Source organism: Lygodium microphyllum, chromosome 22, assembly GCF_053477565.2.
Source record: "Lygodium microphyllum isolate KBCC chromosome 22, Lygodium_microphyllum_v1.1.10, whole genome shotgun sequence".
Lineage (NCBI taxonomy): Eukaryota > Viridiplantae > Streptophyta > Polypodiopsida > Schizaeales > Lygodiaceae > Lygodium > Lygodium microphyllum.
The window spans coordinates 63,040,982-63,058,563 of record NC_141156.1 but is presented as its reverse complement, the minus strand read 5'-3'; the positions used below and the strand labels follow the sequence as shown (position 1 = coordinate 63,058,563).

General features: G+C 40.5%; 1 protein-coding gene across 3 annotated transcripts in view; it reads right to left on the bottom strand.

Moving 5' to 3' along the window:
• Nucleotides 1-17,582, bottom strand: part of RHL1 (root hair initiation protein root hairless 1 (RHL1)) — a 69,101-nt gene that overhangs the window by 10,779 nt on the left and 40,740 nt on the right. For 2 of the 3 annotated variants that reach the window (XM_087663216.1, XM_087663217.1), the window contains 7 exons: nucleotides 15,889-15,920; nucleotides 15,701-15,781; nucleotides 15,565-15,604; nucleotides 15,255-15,295; nucleotides 15,125-15,157; nucleotides 14,968-15,019; nucleotides 14,795-14,877 (listed from right to left, as the gene is read on the bottom strand). In XM_087663216.1, coding sequence (XP_087519342.1) covers nucleotides 14,795-14,877; nucleotides 14,968-15,019; nucleotides 15,125-15,157; nucleotides 15,255-15,295; nucleotides 15,565-15,604; nucleotides 15,701-15,781; nucleotides 15,889-15,920 — 362 coding nt within the window. Of the gene's footprint in view, nucleotides 1-14,794; nucleotides 14,878-14,966; nucleotides 15,020-15,124; nucleotides 15,158-15,254; nucleotides 15,296-15,564; nucleotides 15,605-15,700; nucleotides 15,782-15,888; nucleotides 15,921-17,582 lie in introns of those variants that run through there. The other variant, XR_015687901.1, reaches the window with a different exon arrangement.

The following is a 17,582-nucleotide window of genomic DNA, read 5'->3' as shown; positions in this document are numbered from 1 at the left end:
AAGATCTTCCGAAAAACAATCTTTATACTTTTCCAAGAGCTGAAGTCGCTCTTGGTTTTCAGCATTCATATTATCTTTTACATCAGTGACATAAAGCAAACAACATTGAACACAATCCTTAATTGCTCTAGAGACTTGCATATGGCTTACCATAGGTATGGTGTCTCCAGAAACTCCAGCTTGGATCTCGTACTTCTTGCCTTTGTTGGTGAGTTCTACCTTCTTTTTCTGAGAGAAGATGGTTGAATCTACTCTATGATTCCAGGGCATGCCAAGAATCACATCGCAACCATCAAGGTCTCCGATACAGAAGGTATCTTCGTCACTGTAGCCTTGAATTTGAAACTTGAGCTTGCCAATGTAGGGTATCACAGTCTTCACTGTGTCACCTTCATCAGCATTTAAAGCTTGGCGAACTTCTCCCGGAGTGTCCATCTCTTCATTCTTTAATCCAAGCTCTTTAGCTAATTGCAAGAAAATGATATTTTCATTCACCCCAAGATCTATCAAGAATAGCGCTTGCTTACCTTGCAACTGTCCCCAAGCTTTTAATAATTTGCGCGTCTCTGGAGTGTGAGTTGTGTTTGCAACTACATCACTGATAGCATTGATTTTCACTGGCGACTTAGGCTTGTTGTCAGAAACCTTGCTTTGTCCCTTGTTTGGACATTGCTTCGCTATGTGACCTGTTTGTCCACATTTAAAGCACTTCCCTTCTTTCATGAAGCGTTGCTTTTCTTCTTCGGAAAGTTGCTTTGCTTGTGGGTATAGATTGGAGCGAAATTGAGGAGCATTAGGAGGTGCATAGGGCTTCATCTTCTTTTGATTTGATGGCTGCTTTTGCCGCTGTTTTTGTCCTTCATTTGGGGCTGAATACTCCTCATCATCAGCTACTCTCTTCTTATCATTCTTTTGGAATGATTTGTTGCCATTGTGCTCCATTTCCCATGTCTCAGCATGGTCAATGAGTTCCCTGAGACTAGAACAATGATAATGATTAAGAGCAGTACGAAGTTTAAAATGCAAACCTCATTGAAACTTCCTAAGCTTTTCCGAACCGCTGATCTTCTTGAAATGTTGGACCTTCAAAAGTAGCTCCCAAAATCTCTTGGTATAGTCACCAAGTGACTCATTTTTCCTTTGCCAAAGCCGATCCCATTCCATTTTTACATCTCTTTTGAAATGAACAGGAAGAAATTGGCTTTGTATCATGCGAACAAAGGACCGCCATGATTTTGGGGCAGCATGATCATATTCCAACCCCGTCCACCAAGTATGGGCTAAGTCGGTTAAATGTAAAGCTGCAAACTTAATCTTTTCTTTTTCTTTATACTTGTCACGACCATACAAAATTTGAAATTGACGAATAAACTTCAAAAGAAGATCAGGATTTCGAGAACCATCATACATACTGAACTTGATCTTCTTTTCAAGTTGAGATAGTGACTTAGTCTTCTTCTTCCTCTTATGCCTTCGTCCATGCTCGGATCTTGAGGTTGAAGATGATGAAGTGCTTGATGGGGATGAAGATGGAGACGAGGGTAAAGAATGTCGACGCCTTTGACGATGATGAGGTATTCCACGAGAAGGGTGTGACTCTTCATTACTAGAAGAGGGTCCATCAAAGTAGGCGCCAGATGACTTTGAAGAAGAGGATGAGCTTCGACGCGATCTCTTTCTTTGTCTTGAAGTAGAATGGGACTGCCTCTTAGAAGTAGTTGGACTTCTTGATCGGCTCCTTTCATTGGTATGGCTTTGTCTCCTTGAAGCAGATGGGCTTCTTTCCTTGAATTCTTTGGGATTCTCAACTTTTTCTAGTTTGAGAAGTTGGTCACGAATTTGTTGATTCTCCTCTCTAAGACTTTGAATGGCTTGAAGGATAGCACTCGACTGATCCATTGAGACTCTTAAGAAAAAAAAATATGCTCAAGCACTCAATGCAAGGGCTGAAAACAAACAAACTTATAATTGTAAGCACTACCTGTGTTGGGGGTGAGGACCGAGTCAAAGCTCTGATACCACTGTAAACGCCCCGAACAACGTAGTATGCTTAACAATTATGATATTCGCTTGTTTTCGAGATTTAATACAAAAGAGAATGAACACTTAAAGCTGAAAATGAAAATTACTCACAAAATTACAGCCATCAAAATGAAAAAGTAATGGAGACAAGATTGAGGGTTAAAGATGGGCAACCCCCCCCCCGAAGGAATGTATTTCTGCTCAACCCAAGTCCCTTAGGGAAGAGCTCAGTTACAATCAACCTGAGAGTGAGAAGAAGTAATTCTCACTCTCACAAGATCATGCAAAGATGTACAAACACACATGCATTATCTATTATGCAATGATAAGAACTGATTTCTTTACAGTATGAGAGAAGAAAAAGGGGAAATCAGCCTTCTCCATCGTTGAACAGTAGTACATGGATAGGGCTTGCTTCTTGTTGCTAAAATGGAAGAAAGAGCTTGAAAAGGAGGTGCTGTAATGAATTTACAGGCTTGCTGTCCTGTAAAATAGCAGTGATAGAAGAGGGAATATGGAGAAATTTGATAATGGAGAAGTGGGGGATGATGATGGGGATGGATGGGGCCAGTTTTTGGCTATTTGTGGGTGCTGTACATGAGTTTACAGCAAAGAAAAATGATGCTGAATGAAGAAAAACGAGCTCTTATTTATAGGAGAGGGAAGAGCTAGTACAAAAGGGGAAAGTGGAGTAGCACAAGACAAGTGTCCAGCCACATGTCATGAGATGTGACAAGTGGTGGGACACTTGAAAACTTGTGTGACAAGTGTCTTGACACTTGTCTCTTCTCTATGGCCTTTCTTTTTTGGGTCGAATACTGTCAAGAATAGAAACAACCAAATTTAGTAAGCACAGTCAGAGTACAAAACTTACTATTTTTAGAATGACATCCCTATTTTTTAGGACTAACATTTTTAGGCTAATTCGAGGCTCCTAAAATTTAGAGACCTCCTAAAATTTAGGGATCTCCTAAAATTTAGGGACCCCCCCAATATGGGTGTCATATGAAAGCTTTTTCCGTGTACATCGCAAAAATGATATCCGAATCTTCATGTGACTTTCCTATGCAAAGAAATGTGCATTTCAAGCTTTCAGCCCACACATGCGCATTATACAAGCATTTCATGATCATGCCATCTTGTTGATTGTAACTGTCTGTTCTAGTGGATCTAGCCCACACTTCAAGGCATCAATCCTTTCTGTGCGCAAGTCTAACCCTGATATGCGTGAGTTCTAGTCACAAGTGCCCAATCGGGCCATATAGGTGGAAGTGTGAACTATCTTTTCTCTAGCCCACCGCATGGGTCCACCATAACCTGTGACCACTCATCAGCCAGCTCCAATGCACTTTTCTTTATATCTAATTAGTGCAAAGGAAATAAATTTAATAAATCATTACATAGACAAATTAATGAAAAAGGATACAAATTCTGTTTCTATAGAGTTGTGACAAATCCGAGAAGGGGATAAAGAGAGAACGCTTGCTTTTTAGCATTTTCAATGAGGGGGGTGTGTGTGTGTGTGTGTGTGTGTGTGTGGGAAGGGGGGAAAGGGGTCGGTTTAGAGAAAATGCTTGCTTTTAGTATTTTCCATAGCATCATCGATGATGTCAAAGAGGGACACCATTTTTGGAACGTAACATGGAGATAAAGATACGCAAGCACCGCGCGTCATGTCGTCAAGCGGACATCACTCCAAGGCTCACGACTAAGGCGGCGACCAAGGCATCTTGGCCTTGGCATACTTGCCAACGGGCTACGAAGGCTTTGTTAGCGCCGTGGCTGTACACGAGAAGCTTCCACTAGCTTGTAAGAAAAGCTTCCCGAGAGATCACCCATCCGGGCAGTGTCGTCACCCAAGTGCACTTAATTGCCGAGTGACTATCCACTAGGCTAGTTCTTTTTGTTGTTCTATACTACAAACATAGTTTTAATAAGCTTAGGTGAGCTAGTTGTTCGTGATGGGCTACTGAAATACGAAAAGGCTGTGGGCAGGTGTCGAGGCAGATAGTCAGTTCATATCTTTTAGTTTGGGTGGATTGTCCAGTTGTATTTTGCACATGAAGAGAGAGAAAGAAAGAAAGTAATATTAACGTCTTCTAAAGACCAAAACTGGCCTATGAGACAAACTGTGATACAACTGATGAGGTCCAGCTATCCAAAATAAAAGTGTTGAATGAAAAGCTAAAAACTGGAAACTGAAAATACGGTGCTGTGAGTGTGATAAGTGTCGTGTATGTGTATGTGCGTATGTAGCTCTGGTACTCCAGATAATGGCTACAAAAGGAGAATAAATGTCGGCTGTGATAGGGGAACAACTGTCGGCTGTGATAAAGTGGTGCGATGTGTATATGTAACAGATGCAGGGAGATATACTATCCTGGGATGTAGTAGCAGTCGTCGAAGTCGCTAATAGCAGGTGATCCCTCCTGGATGCAGGATGTGGTACATCGGCGGTGGAAAAAGAGCAAACTGGAGGTCTGAGATCCAATGTGTCGAGTGTCGTCGGATCTCAGTCTGCTGTCGATGTAGATCAAGAATCCTCCGGATCTCCTGTCGGTGTGGCTGTGGGGTCCGAAATCCACGGATCCTCGTGCGGCGTCGGGTACGCTGGTCCTCAGCCTGCTGTAGTATGAGCCCGGAGGTCTGGCTGGAGGCTGGTACAGTAGCTCTCACTCTGTCTGTCTGAAAGAACTGTGTAATAGTCGTCTGGGTGGGCCCCTCTCTGACTAGGACCCGCTGTGTGCTCTGCTCTCTGATGTGCCATGCCTCTCCCTGAAAACGGCCAAATGATCTCTGATCCATATCAGTCATACATCCCTGAAGTGAGCTGCTCAATGTGTATCTAGATCTCAACTCTGAGTATGCCGGGCATCTGAGAACAAAATGCTCCTCACTCTCCACCTCTGATCTGCAAAGGGGGCATATCCTCTCCTCCCGTGGGATGCCACTGGCTCTGTCACTCTCAATCATAAGCTGATGTGATGATACCCTGAGCTGTCCAATAAGAACTCTCAATCGATGTGGCATATAGATCTGCATATATCTCGGAATCTCTATGAATCCCTGCTCTGATATGCTCAAGAACTGTGTATAATAATATGCCATCTTCGATGGCAGTGGTTGTGCAGGGCTGACCCATGTCCTCTGTATATAAATATGCCATATCTCCTGTCTGATGAGTCTCTTCCTCTCAGAGAGAGAGAGGGTGTAAGTGGAAGCCTGAGTATCATATAGAAGAGGTGGGAGTCTATCAATGTCCAACCCATGTCTGTCAAACCAAGCTCTAGTCTGTGCATACCATGATGTGGTATCCCCCGCTCGAGCCATCTCCTGAGATACCATATATGCTCTGTATGCAATGCGATCTCTGTCCATATTCTGAAATCTGTGTAGGAAGCAGATTGTTTGAAATAATGCCTCGACTAGCATGGGCGGTGTAGCAAGCTCTGCTTGCACAATGTCATGTGGGACTGAGGCCTTACTGCGAATCAATCTAGATATCATGATCACCTGAGGTCTCTCCATCAATGTCCATATAGAGAGAGAGAGATGATGGTGATGATGATTCCATTTCACTTTCTTAGATTTTGGGATTGTTGGCATATTTGAAGCACTCGCAATGCATTTATTTTTTATTCTGCCTTGGGCATCCAACATCATGTTGCGAAGATTAAGGGACTTCTTTAGTGGTAGCTTAATCTTATTCAGCATGCTGATATCTTGACTGGAAATGATTTAGTACCTTGGTGTCGAGCGGCTCTTTAGTAACCTTGCCTTGACTTTTGTACTTCTTTGTGCCCTTTTAGTAATGTGACTTTTCTACTCTTCAGTCATTTGATATCATATAACAACTCATTATGAAAAAAAAAAGAGGTGACTGAATTGTTTGTTATGTGCTAAAGATTGAGTTTAACGAACCAGTTTAACTAATAATAAAAGAAAGTTGTTTTTTATATGTCCAAACAACGTGGTAGTATGCTTTGCTAATTAGAAAACTAAAGCAAATTTAATCAAGGAAAGTGGGAGGCTTTGATCCTAACGATCGAATGCCTATGGCTGGGTGGATCCGACATGTCGGGTAACTTTCCAACACTAGAGAGAGCTGATTAAATCATGGACCCCCCTCCCCAATATCAGTAGGATTAGTTACCAAGTTTAATACCATTTTAGGGAATCGGAGCTGAGATTTTACCTTATGGGTAGGGGGATCGAGTTACACTCTCCCCCATCTCTCACTCTTTGAACCAAGTGCGGTATTAGCCTCACTCCTGCCTTTAATTGATTACAAAGTGGTCTTTCTTAGGTGGGCGTTAGATTGTTGTTAAGGGTGACTTGTCCATGCTTCCCTTGTGAAGTAGAACTAAGATTCCCATGTTCAACTAAGTCCTAGGTTTCCCATAGGGAGACTAGATGGTGATATGCATGGATATGAATTTCGATCGACTACTAAGAGGACTCCTTCGGGTCTGTTGGAGGAGACTCATCACACCTACACATTCCCTTGCAGGTTGTGCACACGTCATCTCTGACACTTTCCGACTTTGGTGCTACCATCTTCATCAACCTGATCTAGTGTCCTCACTGATGTTGTGAGCTACGAGCAAGGACTGATCAATCCTCCCTTTGTACACAGCGTTCATTTTCAGTCAATGCAGATTTCTTTTTTTTTTAACCTATTGTCTCTCTCTTCCCTTCTCACTATGTCCATGTTCCTTCTTCCGTTGAACACTCTCACAATGTTTGTGCCTACACTCAGTCTAGTTCCATCCATCTCTTTTTCATGAATAAGTGTATATTAATGTATGGGATATTTACATCGGACCTTCAAGCCATCCAAATAAAAAGGATACAAGTTTCACATCAAGCCTTTTGGCCAGCCATGAGAATCCTGTCAAGCACAAGTCAAAGCCAAAAGGCTACTATAAAACAACACACAAATGTCATGCTAGCTGTAGAATTAAAGTAGAGAGAACAATATCTAGCCAGGGAGCAGCCACATCAGGGAGGACCCCATCTACTAGAATCATGGAAGAAATTTACCATAAGAGTAATCCTCGAACACATGCCACATGACCACGAATACTTGAAGATCGAAAATAAAGGCATTACGGGTACGCCAAATGTGCTAAAGAGCCGTCCATCTGAGAAATTGAAAAAGGCAAGAATAATCGGAGTGCAAAGAAGACAATGAAGTCATCTTGCCCAAGACCCAAGAACGGATGAGGATCTGCTACTGCTAACGAGTTGGCGAGGTCTACACACAAGAGACAAAGCTCCAAATCTATCTCGCTAGCAAGCAAGAGATGAAGAGGTGAATCGGTGTCTCATCACAAGTAGTGCAAAAGATACAATGGCCTCGTGAAATCTTGCGGACACATAGGTCATCCCTAGTAGACCATCTCTCTCTCTCTCTCTCTCTCTCTCTCTCTCTCTCTCTCTCTCTCTCTCTCTCTCTCGACGTAATTGTATTAATTACCAAAACACAAATTTAGAAGTACAACATGGCTACAAGAAATCTCTCTCTCTCTCTCTCTCTCTCTCTCTCTCTCTCTCTCTGTGTGTGACTTGAACTACTGTTTCCCATCAGGGTTTGTGTTCTTTGCATACATTCTCTAAGTGCTCTCTCTTTCTCTCACAATTGGTTTGTTGCTTCCACATGCACACTCACACGGTATCATCACCAAATGTTTGGTATCTATGAGAGATTGTTGTGTTTCTATGTCTCGCTATTGTGTCTTTCCCCTTTCTGCCCCTCTAAGGCTGTTCTTGTTCTTCTCCATGTTTGCACCTGTGCAAAACATAAATAGTGGTCCATGAACAGCAACACAACACTCCATTTCGGCATCATTAGCAAGATTAGGGCTTTTCTTTTGCATTTCCATCTGCTGGCCTTCTCAAGCCTGCCCATCTTCAAGCTTGGAGCTCTCTATACCCCAACACACACATTTTTGTGCCGCTATGCGCACACCGTGTAAAAAAAATCTAGAGTGTGGCTTCTTTTTAGATTTAGAGAGCCAATGCCACTTTAGGCATTAGTATTAGTGTCCATGGTTCAAAATATTAGATTTTTTTGGACAAGTTTTTAGTCAATTTTTGATATTCTAGATATTATCTCTTGTAAAAATCCATAAAACTATTTTAGATTAGGAAAACATGTAAAAGAAAGCATGTGGCTTTCAGCCAATTTGAGAGGATTTTATGTAAAAAAAAAAGATATTAGCAAAATCGCGCGACGTTCATTCGCTGTTTTCAGGCAGTGAACAGCACTCCATAAGTGGGAGATGAAGAAGGAGTGATCTGGCAGGATTCTAGCCAGTCTTAGAAGACTTTGGCCTAATGACGAAGAAAAGTTTCACTGAATGGGTTGGAAAACTCAACAAAGGTTTAGCTGCAACAGCTCTATACCATGAGTTTGAAAGTAAATTTGGACAATTTGATGCTAAAGACCAACAAAGTATGGAATGTCAAAAGATTGAATTATTCCTTGAGGCTGCAGATTCCATTCTGCAAGAGAAGCTTGCTGATCGCCTGGAAGATGCTACCTCCGAATCAAGAGTCAAGACTGCATGGACAGATGTTACTGATGCACTTAACATGATTGCTCGAAGAGAGCGGATGCGACTAAGATTGGGCTCTACTTCAACTTCAACAACTCCATTGATGGAGCTTGTTCCACCTTCAAAATCCCCTATTCCTTTGACTAGTCAACCAACTCTTTCTTCTTCTGTTCCTTTTAAAAATGATGTAATGGATGAACTCATTAAAAGCATGCATGACCTTCATTTGAATCTTACAGAAATTAGTTCCAAAGTAGCAAAGCTGGATGTCAAAGTCGAAGAGTGAGGACGAGTATCAACTCAAAGACCCATGAGAGAAGGCTTTAAGAGGCATTGTATTTGGTGTGACACCCAACAACATGACAAGAGGGAGTGTTCTGCCTTCCATGAGGCTGAAGCACAGAAGCTCGTCTTTTGGAAAGACGGAAAAATTCATGCAGCTGAAATTGGTCTTCCACTGGAGCCAAATTTTGGCAACGGTGAAATGAAGAAAAGATTAGAAGATTAAGCTGTAAAGAATGCCTATGCAGCAATTGATGCAGCTACCTATGGGCTGCAAATTGAGCCAATTAAATCAAGTTTGAAAGCATGTAAAGCTAATGTACAATCTAAAGTATGGATACATGCACTAGATCAAATGGAACGTGGTAAAGCAGCCAAAGAAGATTTGGCTAACGCTAGTCAGTATATTCGAGAAATAATTGGTTGAAAAGAACCGGTAGATTCTTTTTCTGCCTTTGCACATTTGGCTGACGTCAATCATAAAGAAGTCTTGATTGAAAAAAAGAGAAGAATAGAAGATAAACCAAGGCCTTCCTCTTCTGGCCCTCCGAAACGGATAACTAAAAGAACGCCTGAACAACCAAACCTTGCTGAAAATATAACCCCAGATCAAGAGATGGAAGATGTGCCACAAACAAAGAAGACCGAAGGAAAGAAGAAATGCAAGCAACCAGGCTACAAATTGCAGTCTGACGTAGAATCTGCAACCAATCTCAAACGAGTCCTAGAAGAACAAATTCTAGGAAGCAAAATTGAATTCACCTTAGGCGAAATTCTTGGAATTGCCAAACGTGAATTCCATGATGTAATTATTAATGTAATCAAAAGAAAAAGACAATATGTTGGCGATGAAGCTGAAGAAACACTGCATGCTTTTTTGCAAGTTCTTCGAGTTTTTGTGCAGGATGAAGAGAAGCTAACTTCACAAGGAATTCAACTTGAAGCAGTTAAAGAATTAATTGCAGCAATTAAAGCTGAAGATAAAAAAAACATGAATGCAAAAATTAAAGAAGTGAAAGCTAAAAATGTAATGGTCCATCCATAGCACATGCATGAGGAAGAAGAGGCTCCGTTCATTCCAAGCAGTCACTACTCCCGTACGCATTGGGCAAGAGCAACAACGGAGACATTCATCAAAATTGGAGAAAAAGAAACACCATGTATTGCACTCTTAAACGTCATGGCAAGAAGTCTCTATGAAAGTGGCGGATGGCCCATAAATGTTGATCCAGATTGGCGAATGAGAGCTGCAAACAACTCTTCTGGAGAGTTATATGCTGTATGTCCTAATGTGCAGGTAACCATTGGAAAAATAAAATACAATTTTCACTTTTTTGTTCAAGACTCTTGTAGTTACCCTATCATTCTTGGGCAACCTTACATTTCTGAAGCCCGCTTGGAAACAAAAGCTCTTGATGATGGTTCTTCCTATGCTCGAATCCAAAGCAAGGATAATGAACGAGCTGTCCAATTTCTTACTGTGTATGTTAACCATAAACAGAGATCGACTGCATGATTATCTTGTGTCTCCTAATGCCCGAGAATTCAAGGGTTTTCGGGCTGCACTACTATAAAGTGAGGCTATGGTAGTGCGTCATGTAAAAAGATTGAACCTCCTTATGCTACAGAAACTGTGTCTAGCAAATTTGTATGTATATACAGCCAATAGTATGGGCTGTTATGAGTCTCTTCCGGCCATGACTAAGGCTGAAAGAAAATATTTATGTCATGTAAAAAGGGAGCTGAAAACTTATGACATGATGGCTGAAAATGAAGATATTTCGAGCATTTTTTTTGGACTGATTACTACTGACACATTGGCTGAAATATATGCAGCTGCTCATGCAAAAAATCAAGCTGAAAATCAATCCATAGAAGTATGTACATTGGATTTTTATCAAACAATTCAAGAATTTGTTGAACAAGAAGACAATGGGCTGAAGCACAAGTGGAGACAAAATACAAGACAATGGATAAGAAAGTCAAAACTGTGGCAGTCCCACTGCCTCTTGAAAGTAAAGGGCTCGCTGATAGGGCAACAAATCAGCCAAGTCTTCGTGATCCTTCCAACATTGGTCACAAGTTCACATCTGAAAGTATAAAAGAGCTCAAAATAGGTGAAAATTCTTTCCTTTCGCCGGCTGAAAAACACTCTTTTATGCAAATGCTAATGAAACATGGAAAAACTTTTGCATTTCAACCAAGTGAAATAGACTGTATGCATCCAAATATTATGGCTCCTATGGTCATTTTTACGGTCCCACATGTGTCTTGGAACCTCAAGCCTATTCCCGTTCCAAGGGCGCATCTGTCCAAATTATTGGAACTTCTAAATGAGAAGATCAGAATGAAGATTTTAGAACCTTCTTCAGTACCTCACTCAAACCGATGGTTTACTGTGCCTAAGAAAAATGGATCTTTACGATTCATTCAAGATCTACAGCCTATCAATCGTATCACAATCCGAAATGTTGGTTCGGGTCCAATTGTTGATGAGTTTGCTGAAGCTTTTGCAGGTAGAGCAATTTATTCTATGGGTGACCTATATTCAAGATATGACCAATTTCAGCTTTCATTAGAAAGCCGAGACATTACCACAATGAAGACACCTCTTAGATTGGTCCGCATGTGCACTCTACCTCAAGGTGTAATAAAATCCGTAGCCCATATGATGAATGCCATGCACAAAGTCTTAAGGGACTTTATTCCACAACTTACTCTTCCATTTCTTGATTATATACCTATCAAGGGATGTGAAGTCAATGAAAAGAATAAGGAGCTTGACGAAGATGGTTGCAGGACATTTGTAGTTAACCATATTCATGATTGTGACAGGATTTTGACAAGGCTAGAAGAGGTACATCTTACCCTTTCTGGAGCTAAGTCGATTTTTGGAGTAGAAGAAGTCCTAGTGATCGGTCATCTATGTGGCCCCTATGGACATAAACCTTCTCCAATCAAGATAGATGCCATCAGCAAAATGTAAGAAAAATGCACAAATGTTTCAGAGGTGATAAGATTTCTTGGCACATGTGTATTCTATCTCATATGGATACCACATTTTGCTCATGTAGCTGAAAATCTTTATCAATTATTAAGAAAAGGCCAAAGATTCTCTTGGAATAAAGAGCATACTCTCACTATGCGTAAATTAAAAAAGCTATTAATTTCAGCCCCTACTCTCAAAAGGGCTGACTATTCAAATGGTCTTCGTTTTGGAGCAAAAGTTCTCAATGAACGTCAAAGAAGGTAGGTACAAGTAAAAAGGAAATTGTGGGGAGTTGTAACAGCATTAAAGTGTGCTCGTGAATACTTTAAAGGTGCTTCCGTGATGGTAGAAACTGATTGTCTTCCTCTTGGGCATGATTGCCAACTGCTTTACACCTGACATTGCTATGCTAAGATGGATTGCATATATTAAGTCTCTCAACCCCGAATTAAAGCATATTGCAAGAAAGGCGAGACTTGTTGAATTTCATTCCATGGCTGCTGATTTTCAGTTACAGCATATACTGGTCCAAAGCTGAAAACAACAGGATGGTCAACTAGAAGCCAGCATCCTCATTGCATTGCTCAAGTTCTAGTTCATTTCCTTGAAGAAGATTGGCTAAAGATCGGCCAATATTTGAGCACAATGAAGAAGAATGAGACTTGGACTGATGCGGAGTTCAAGCATATCAAGAGGAAAGCTTATGGATTTTTTCTTAAAGAATGACATCTATGGAAACACACAAAGAAGAAAAAAGGAGCGTGTGTCCAAGTTTTAGGTAACAAAAGACTGCGACAACAGGTAATGAAGGAATTTCATGAAAGCTTGTGGGTTGGCCATAGAGGCATATGGGAGACCTTTAGTAAAGTCAAAGAAAAATATTGGTGGCAAAACATGTATCGGGACATAGCACATTTTGTTGAAACCTGTTATGTGTGTCAAATGTATTCTATGGTCAAGCATCGAGATGGATTACAACCAACTTATCCTTTATCTATACATTATAGATGGGTTATTGATCTTGTAACCATGCCTATAGGAATATGGAATATGCGGTATTTAGTGCTTGCAAGAGAGGATCTAACCAATCAAGTTGAAGGCAAAGCCTTAACAACCAAATCCACTCAAGCTATTTGTCGTTTTTTACTTAAAGAAGTGTTTTGTAGATATGGTTGTGTGGGTAAAGTAACTGCAAATAGAGGAGAGTTGGATGCTGATGAGGCACGCAACTTCTTTGCTCAATTGGGTATTAAGTTGGCTTTAACATCATCCTACAACCTTGAAGGCAATGGAAAGAGTCAGAGAGATCATCAATCTATTCTCAAAGCTCTAGCAAAGTCTTGTAGAGGAAAGATCAAAGAATGGCCTAAAATGCTATCTTTTGCATTATGGGCTGACCAAACTACTCACAGTTCAGTGATTGGCTATAAGCCAGCTGAACTTATGCATGGATAACAACCAATTATGCCAATTGAAAAATCTATTCTCACATGGAATCTTCTACCTTGGGAGGAAGGCATCAGTAGAGAAAAGTTGTTGACTTTGCGCATATGGCAGCTAGAAAGAAAGCCTGAAGATGTTCAAGCAACTATTGAGAAGCTAAAGACAGCAAGACTACAGAACAAAAGAAGATTTGATAAGCGACATCAACTTCGGCCAAGAGCAATTCAAGAAAGTGACTGGATACTTGTCTATGACAGCCTCCTAAACAATCAATACGGTGCTTCTAGGAAGATAGTAAAGCGTTGGTTTGGCCCATATGCAGTAAAGGTCGTTCATGACAATGCCACATATTCATTGGCTGAATTGGATGGAACAAGCATGAAGATACCCATAGCTGGAAAAAGAATCAAGCTCTTCAAACAAAGCGAAAGTTCAACATATGAGCTAGAAGACTTGAATATAATTCAAGAGCATGAAGACATAGAGGAAGAAGAAGAGGCAGAAGATGAAGACATTGACATGGCTGAAGATATTTCTTCTGACACTGCAAATCTGTAAGACTTTAGCACATGCCAGAGGATGTGCAGGTTAAGAGGGGATGGATATCGTGCCGCTACGCGCACACCGTGTAAAAAAAATCTAGAGTGTGGCTTCCTTTTAGATTTAGAGAGCCAATGCCACTTTAGACATTAGTATTAGTGTCCATGGTTCAAAATATTAAATTTTTTTGGACAAGTTTTTAGTCAATTTTTAATATTCTAGATATTATCTCTTGTAAAAATCCATAAAACTATAGATAACTTCTAGATTAGGAAGACGTGTAAAAGAAAACATGTAGCTTTCAGCCAATTTGAGAGGATTTTATGTAAAAAAAGAGATTAGCAAAATCGGACGACGCGCAATCGTTGTTTTCAGGCAGTGAACAGCACTCTGAAAGTAATCTGGCAAGATTCTGGCCAGGTGTCCTGGTATTTAACCCCCCTTTCGGAGCCATTGAAAGCATCAGATTGGCGATCTAAGCAGCATAGAGGAAGGCATTATTTTATACACGTTTTTGTCTATTAGAGTTGTATTTTCTCATAATGCTGAAAGAAACTGACAGGCTTCATCTCTGTTAGTATTATTCTATATTTTCTAATTCTTTTTGGGAGTATTCTTCTACATATTCAATCTCTTCGAACCCCTTCTCTTCCGTCTACTCCTCTCCTTGAATCTACCTATACCCTGCTGTCTCTTATCTTCAAGAACTTGGCTTGAAACCTTCAACCCTTCTCTTATCTCTACCATCTCCAAAGTCTAAGCTCTTGAACCCCCATACATTCTTTCTCTTACCAAACCCCTGTGATGACCTTCAACCCTACGTGCTGCGACAACGTCCTTCTACAGCCCCCATGCCCTTGCCCTCCTTCTACAACTGAAATGCAGATTGTTTAACCCTCAAGGCAAGCAACTTTTCTTGAATGCAACAGGATGTAATGAAGAATAACAATCATCCTACCACATCAGATAGCTTTGCACGAGACCCTTTGGTCCTGGTATTTTTTTTCCCTTTCAGAGCAGCACCTCTTTGTGGAGTAGTTCCTGCATGGTACTTGAGGATTCAGATATAAACAAGCCTCTCACTGTCTTACAATATACAAATGAGGAGAACAGATGATGAATGACACAGACCTGTCACCCTTTTCTTGCCTTTTCCGGATGTTGACTGATTCTTTCTCTTTTCCTACACAAGGACAAATTTCGCACATTTTGAAACAGCCTCCAGCACCATTCTATCAACTCAAGTTATTTACCATTGTTCTAAGGGACTTTTTGACAAAAAACTTACTTCACTTTCAATGGAGTCATCATCCCCAATCACCTATGCCAAAGCAGCAACATCAGTTAAACTAGTGCATACAAATAAGCAAAAAATGCTTGCTGGCAGTTAAAGACCTTCTAAGTTCTATCTAAGATACCTTGGTCTTTGGATGTGATACTTTAGGCCTTTTTGCAGACCCTGCAGCACAAACATTTCTAGGTTATCAAAATCCCAGACAACAAAATTTTGCCAAGCTACTTCTCTAAGTACCACAATGGTATCAAAGGACTCCCCTCATAAATCTACCATGTGTTGTGTATTGTTTCAAAATTCTATACTTCTCATCTGGCTCCTTTTTTTCACACATTTGCGAAAAACAAAACAAAACAAACAGTGATCGCACATTAATTTGAAAAAAAGTTCCAAGGCCTGGCTGCATTAAAAGTGACAAAGGAAGCAGATCTAACCTTGGTTTGCATTAACAGCTTGTGCATTTTTTACCCGCTTCTGCCAGATACCTCATATTAGTACTACTTCAAACACTGGTTTTTTGAGAATTACAAAAATATAGCCTTAAGGAGTAAGTGCAAGAATACACTTCACCCTGCCTTTCGATGGAGTCTCATTTTCTGCATTAGCATCATCATCAAAATCTTTGGGATTTGAATTTTCAGTTGTGCTCCTCTGCAGACGTTGTAAACAGAACACCCTGAAGCTTAAAATCTGAGACAAATAAGGTAACAAGGAAAGTTTGAACATGAGCATACTAGCAAAGGCTGTTAATTCGATACCTTCAACGGCTTTCCCGTACTCTTGGAGCCCTCTGGAAACATCCAATGTCAGTGAAACAAATAGATTAACGACATACATAGACAAGAAGAGGACTTCCTAGATTAATGTTTTAATATTCAAATCTTATCACAGAAATAAACTAGTGAATACACAAGTATTCTCGTGTGTGTGAAAGTTTGAAAGTCAAGTCAGTGTATGGCATAGGTTTATATGATGGATCGTAAGAGGTTAAAGCTATTGATATATTATGCTACGATCAATAAGAGGTTTTCTTAAACTGTGTGACAAATACAAAGTTCCATTAGAAACTTTTGCTAGGATTCCATTGAGTATTAAAGTGCACAAAACAAGTGAACTTAGAAGAAAGCCTTGGATGGCACAGAACCAGTCATTCAATGAATAATCATTACTAACCACTCGGGCTATCCAATCAAGGTGGTGGTTGTCATAACAAAGCGAGCTGAAGCAGACAAAGTCACAATGAGCTTAACACAAGCTGAACACAAATAGAAGTCTAAGCAAGGGATGCTGAAGTAAGGTGAAGGAGTTAACTCACCAGAATGACAAGGTCCCTATAGGGAATGGATGGATCAAAATGATGCGTAAATGAATGACTAACTAAGGGCAGATCTCCTAATGTGATGCTCACAAGCAAGGGAATCATAACGATAACACCTAGTGAGGAAGCCTAGATGATGAAGAATCAAAGGCCAATTGGCAATGGAAGACCCTTTGTAAAGAGATCCACCACATTGTCATGGGTCAGATGATGGACAAGCTCTAGCTCTTTGCCAAGAGTGCACTCCCAAACAAAATGAGATGGGTTCTCTATACGCTTTGTGTGAAGCATGAAATTGCCGAGGATGAACTCCCTACAAATTGGCTTCTATGTGCTTCATGCAGGCATGAAAAACTGTATCTTTGGCAACAATCAAGTAGCTTTAGTTTGTCGCACTAATCATCACTATGGAAAACCAACACCTGCATTGCTTCAAGAAATAACTCTAAACCAAGAGTACGTAAATTCAAATCTACACTCACAAGCGGCAAAAAGTGATATGATAAAAATATATCCACCCTCTCAAAGTGACCCCTCCCATACATGATCTCATACGAAAACATATTTTGATATTAGAAACCCAAAAACCTGCATGCAAATGAACAAGGAGAGATCGGTGCATGAATACACTAAGAATGGAAGATAGGTATAGTTTACAAGTGAGCCAAATCACAACCAAACCAACAATCTATGGCAAGTAGCAACTACTCTTACATAAGGATCATGAAGCATTGCAGAATGGATCTTACACTATGAAGCTTTTAGACTCCAAGCACCAACTCATCCTATGCATCTTAAAACTCTTCCACTCGATTTTATAGCTTGTCATTCCCCTCTGCCATGGAGTGAATCTCTGCAGGCTGCTCTCCAGGCAGTGAGGGTGGGGGATCTAAAACTCATTGGAGTGCAAGTATAAACTATGTGATCTACTTATAGTCTAAAAGCCACAAACTATGGATGCATGTCCAATAGTAAGTGGTTGAAGTTTTTGTACTTACTAAAGCAAGGTCAAAATGAACAATTGAGATCCTACATGATTGCAAGCAACCAATTAAAATGTAAAGGTGACAGTATCACTGAAGGTGATAATTCCAAGGCATGCATGGTGGGAACAAGCTTAAATGGGACAAGTCA